Source organism: Pocillopora damicornis, chromosome 6 (genome assembly GCF_964200805.1).
Source record: "Pocillopora damicornis chromosome 6, jaPocDami1.2, whole genome shotgun sequence".
Classification (NCBI taxonomy): Eukaryota; Metazoa; Cnidaria; class Anthozoa; order Scleractinia; family Pocilloporidae; genus Pocillopora; species Pocillopora damicornis.
In genome coordinates this window covers 14,824,001-14,830,000 of record NC_142675.1, presented here as the reverse complement: position 1 = coordinate 14,830,000, position 6,000 = coordinate 14,824,001, and the positions used below count along the sequence as shown (strand labels likewise).

Here is a 6,000-nt window from a genome sequence, read left to right as displayed (position 1 = left end):
CCACTAATACTAGTACTAGTACTACTTTTATTATTAAATACTACTCTACTACTACCATTACTACTATTAGTATTATTACTACTATTACTACTACGACTAATACTATTACTGTTACTACTATTACTACTACTAGTAATAATATTACTACTACTACTACTACTTTTACTACTGAATACTACTACTACTATTACTACTACTAGTAATAATATTACTACTACTACTTTTACTACTAAATACTACTACTACTATTACTACTACTATCACTACTACTACTACTTTTACTACTAAATACTACTACTACTACTACTACTACTTTTACTACTACAACTAATACTTCTACTTTTACTACTAAATACTACTCTACTACTAATATTACTTCTATTACGACTATTATTACTACTACTATTACTACAACTACTACTTCTACTATTACTAGTACTACTATTACTACAACTACTACTTCTACTATTACTAGTACTACTTCTATTACTACTATTACTACCTTGAGTTGATCGGAAAAGGTAATTAAATTTTTAAAAGCTGGATTAGGGTTTTTACCATTGCTTTCTGTGGTGCCTTTACTTAGTGGTGGGTCCTCATTCTGCCATCGAAGATTTCCATGTCGGGTATTCTTGTCATTTTGACTCAGAGGGGATGAACGACGAGAGCGAGGTAGATTTTGAACTGGCTGGGTCACCTGACCTGGATAATCGTATCCGGAAAATTCTAAATCTGAGACAAAAGTGTATTCAAGTTATAAGGGCAAAACTGAGCTGTAGAGTACATAAAGGAATCTCCACCGTTTTTCCATAATACGCATCCCCAAACACTGAGGTAGCCGTTCTATTGGTTAATTATCGTTTCGCCTAAAAAATAAATCTACGTGGACGGTCTATCTAAAAGTTCGTGAGCCTAAAATACACCAAATTGCGTAACGTTACTTTTCATCGGTGCGAATGCATTTATTGATCGAATGCAAAATTCGCCTGATTATTTTAACAGTCACGGCAGCGGAAATGTGTATTCTGTCATAAGTAATTATTTTTAAGAATATCACTGGTTGTTTAATAAAGTAGTTGAGTTTGTAGGAATGTAATTTGTGGTAATCCTAATTAGCGTACGTTAATATTTTGCCGGCACGTATCAGAGGACTGAGGATAGGTGCGAGGAGCGCGGAGAGTTATGGGATCGTGGTTTGTGAGTGGAGGTCGTTAGTGGGGCAAGGCATTCCACGGTCAGCCTTCGCCGTGTTTAGTAGTTCGTTTTCGTTTCCGCTTTTGCATAAATTTAGAGCTGTGCTCGCATACTACCTTAGGTAGCTATGCATAACATGTCATTCATAGGATAACCTAAAAACCCCAAGGGTGGCACCGCCACCTTGGTTGGGGGTACACGTTCCCCGTTTTTTCCACCTGCTGGTTTTTAAGGATTTTCATGTCCGGCTTGGGTGCACTTAGTTTATTTCAATCCCAAAAGACTGTTGTAAGCATATCGATTTGGAGTTAAGTAAACGGTGGCCAACGCGCCTAGATATCAACTCTTCGTGTACCTGGTTGAGTAGTGGAGGCAAAATTTTTAGTGTTATATGGCGGAAATTTTGAAAATTAGATGCTCAGCTCTGCAAATCAAATCAATCAACTATTTGAACATAGGCTCCACCACCAGTCGCAGCAAATTTCGAAATACCTTCGCATCATGCGATATTGTGTCTATGGCGGAGAACATCGCGATCAACACTTTGAAATTTCAGCGAAAGGTGCTGGCAAAATCGGCCAGCCGTAGACAAGATTCATTACTCAGTCAAAAAAACCGTTAACTGACTTAATTTACCTCCAAAACTTAGCGAGAAGTACTTTTGTGAATCATGTTGATTAAAAGTTTTCTTTCAAAAGCTGACCTATAAGGATGAGATGACAGCTAAAAATAATACTAACTCACACTAAAAACAACCCTCGTCGAGTTTTTTGGAAAAACTCCGCTCTGCTCTATTGAGTTTCAGTTCAGGCGATCCAACTACCCTTCCTCTTTATCAACATTGACAATTGGAGAAGCAGAAAGTTTTCGATTGTAAGGGGAACTGTAGGTTTTAACAATTGATTTGAGTCATCTTAATGTAGATGAAGAGGTAAAAAAAAAATCGGAAAAAAAGTTTACATTTCATACTAAAATGTTCTAAAAGAAATGCACGATGAACAGGAGAAAGAATGAACTTTGGTGTCAGATCTATCACATAAAGGATCTTAGGAATAAATACCTGTTCGTGGTAGAAGACCTGGGGTTGAGGGCATTGCTGTAACAACAGGAGGAGGAAGATTGAGATAGACTTGTACATCAATGCTGTTAACTTTGTTTCCTGCTCTCGTTTCTGCATCTTCAAAAATGAAAATGATTGGACGACTTAACTTGAGGTAAAGTGCAAATTCGTGACTTTGGGTGAGTGGGAGGATGATGGGCCACGCGAAAATTATCGAGGACACGGTTTTGAAGATTGTTCATTATATTTCACAGCTAAATTTCTGGCTTATTACAACAAGGAGGGTTTCCTCAACGGGTGTATAACGCATAGGAAGAAGAGGTTAAGTGATGGAGACGCTCAGATTATCCCCATTCAGTATTAACTTAGAATTGAAGAACATTCAAAGTTTTCCGAGTTGTGTAACTCGTAAGGTAGAAAAAAGCACCACTAACAGATCTGCTCGACATCTTCTCCTACGAAAGGTTTACAATTTGTCAGCGGATTCTTTGGGGAAGGCCATAGTTCGTGCATTTTCGAAATTATAAAGAAATTTTCTTCGTTCATAAAACTATCCAAGAAATCTATTCTATTGAAAAATTTTTGCCCGTAAATGGGAACAGAAAGGTAACGGATAGCATACATAACTGACCTTCATCGACCATTTCTTCTGTTCGGTTCATAAAATTCTCCAACTTCTCCCCTATATTTCCCATGTCATCTTTTATCTGCTTTAGACTTTTTCTCATGTTTTCTAATTAAAAGAAAAGTGCAGATTAGTTAAACCTTCCACCCTCGAAATTTCACGGCCAGTTTTCTTTTCGGCCGTAACACGACCATATTTTATCTCTGCACAATATTGAAATAAATCTATATAATGATAATTTCTTAAGAAGAAGTTGCGAGAGAAGCATTTGATGTAAACATAAAGTGGTTTCAGATCATGCCATGTCAATTACTTACCTACACCTTGTTAACTGTCGAGGGTCAGTTCTTCTTTTCCTTTCCAGTAACCGACCTTTAGCCTAAAGAACTCATGGCATGTAGCTCACATATATTGAATTTTGGTTGTATTTCTTTAGCTCATTTTACATAGATTGACAACATACCTTCTATCTCCTCAAGCTTTTCTTTGACGCTTTCTTCGTCTTTCTTCCACTGCCTTAACCGTTCTTTATAGTGTTCCTCTAAAGTGGGATCCATAGACCCAACTTTGAGATTTGTCATATCAGCTGCATATTTTCCCCCTACCAATCCCGTTATTGCATTGCTGATAGCCAGCCAGTACCTGTTGAATGCAGCATCATCCACAGAAGCCTGGTTGGCATGGCCGTAAACTTTATTACGATAGTACTTTACTCTGGCTATGTTAGCTTGCTTACTGTTGTCTAGATCAGGAGGAAGATCGTCCCAGCCGGAAGCCGGAGGTGCCAGCCCACAGATATTTCTAAGTAGTACCATCAATAGCGTAACATCAAACTTGTCTGATGAAACTGATGATGGAACAGCTGGGTATAGATCTTCCCATTGTGAATTATTTATAATCTTTTTCATCTTGAGGGTTTTTAAAGTTGCATTATGCGGAGGCTGCGTTAAGACTGTCTGGAGTGCTGCTTGGGGGTGAATGCCATCAAACGTCTCTCTTAACGCTTGAGATCCCACATCCACTAGAAGACGACACAGCCGCGCATAGTTAGTTGTCTCATCTGTGGAAAGAGATAATCGCGGCTCTGAGGAAGCCATTGGACCTAGGTATGAAAGAAAAAGGTTGTTCTGTAAGTTTCTCGTCTATTTTGAGTCTTTCTTCTAAGGTTTTTAAACCTAGTGAAGCACCAGCTGGTGTTATTACTATCGTTCAGTTGAGTGTGGATAAATCATTATGTTGCTGGAGAATGGCTCTCGCGAACTGTTTGAAAAGTCAGCTTTACCAAATTAGCAACCGCAGTTTTGATGTTGGCTATAACTATGTAAGAATTGAAATGAAGCGACTTCAAGTTTCTCACTTTGCTTGTCATGGTTACTGTTTAAAAGAAAAAGATACTGTCTTGATGAAAAGATTGAAGTATGCGACATAGGGAAACCGAATATGAAAGCGAGTTGTAGAAAAGCTTCCATTTAAACTACTTCGGTGCTAAGTTTGACTCGTGACAAGAAAGAAATCAGCAAAATTAATAACTATTAGTGCGCGCCGCTACCTAAGGTAAATTTTATGATAGAATGGAATTCTCCTGAGAGTTTCAAACCGGGTTAGAAAAGTTTTTCGATCAAATAAATCTTTTTTTAAAAGAATCTGGCCTCGTGCGATAAGTTTCGTTTACACGGTAACTATTCCTACCTACTTTGAGGATGACTTCCGCCGAAATTGTCCAAATGTCATTCTCTATCGCTGGCAACAATCCTCCTCAGAATTTTTCAAGATTTTCGAAAGATCAGACAACAAGATAACAATGTTAACATAACTTCTGTAATGCACGTCGTAATTTTGGTGTTAAAAGAAATCAGAAATAGAGTGCAAATTCATACTGTTCAATAATTCCTTTTTTTTTGTTCATTCTGCCTCGCAAACTAGAAGAGCAGGAATCTCACTGAGTCAGAGTATTCCGAAATAGGATTATAAATTCCCTCTAAACCCTAACAAGTATTACTCCTTTCATTCTTATTCATTCAGGAAGGAATTGACTAACTTCAATGATATAAGCTACTGGCAATCAAATTATCTAGTTTTGCCTCGCTCTTCCTGTATACTCACTGGGTTCCGTATCGATTTCTGTATCATCGTTGTTTTACTTCCTCTCCAAATTTGGTCATTCTGTGATTACTGTTAGATTTTATAAACATACAAATAAAGCGTTTTTTAGTTAATTGTGTGACATCAGTCATACTATGAGATTTTGGAATGGAAGGAAAATTCACTCTCTCACTCACACACCCACTCACAGCTAGACAATTGATTTATGCATCAAAACTTGAATAAAACGCGCTATCCCCTGTCACCCCCCAGGTTTGCTTATGTTTCCAAAGTCATGATATTGTCTTCCATTCAAATGTCTGGGGGATGGTAAAATACTCAACTGGAAAGAGGTGGGTTTCAGAGTCTTATGACAAAATTTTGTGGGACCGTACGCTGAAAGCATCAAGATGGTCTTCCTTGTTTTTCTCCATTCTTGATCAAAATGCAGCTTTGTAGACCTCACAAACGAAGAGCAGCCTATCATTTGACATTTCGTACTTTTGGAATCTTATGATCGATGGAACATGCATATTTCTGACTTTGGGAGTTTACCTACAAGTTGAACTTTGCTTTTTGTCCACTGCATCAATTGCCGCGCAAATATCGGATCTGACCAAGACATGCTATATATGTTTCAATAAGCGCCCACCAACCCTAAAAGCTAAAATGTGAAACAAGCGCCCCCTTCGGGTAAGCGCCCCTCCGTCTCTTCGCTTAATTTCTTATATACTAAGTGTAATAGGAATCCAAGGAGAACCTGTTTCTATTGTCACTTTATATAAACCTTTTATGCTTCAATCGGTGAATATTCTTGATAAGATTGAATTCTTCTCAGAGTTCAAACGGTTGGAAATGATTCCTAGTGAAATCTGTGCTGCAATTAAAATAATTTTCCTTATCAAAGAAATGTGTTCAGTTAGGAAGGTATTGACTAAACCAAGATGATATAAGCTGCTGGCAATCAAAGCATCTTGTTTTGTCTCGCTTTTCTTGTTTACTCCATATCCATATCTGCAACAATGTTTTATTACTTCCT

General features: G+C 37.8%; 1 protein-coding gene across 1 annotated transcript; it reads right to left on the bottom strand.

The window, feature by feature from the left end:
- Positions 1-355: 355 nt before the first annotated feature.
- On the bottom strand, positions 356-3,984 carry LOC113665710 (uncharacterized). Its single transcript, XM_089210841.1, has 4 exons — positions 3,343-3,984; positions 2,886-2,987; positions 2,255-2,371; positions 356-732 (listed from the first exon to the last, which is right to left on the bottom strand). Exons 1-4 carry the CDS (start codon positions 3,974-3,976, stop codon positions 356-358), a joined length of 1,230 nt encoding a protein of 409 aa, XP_089066967.1. The 5' UTR covers positions 3,977-3,984.
- Positions 3,985-6,000: the final 2,016 nt, after the last annotated feature.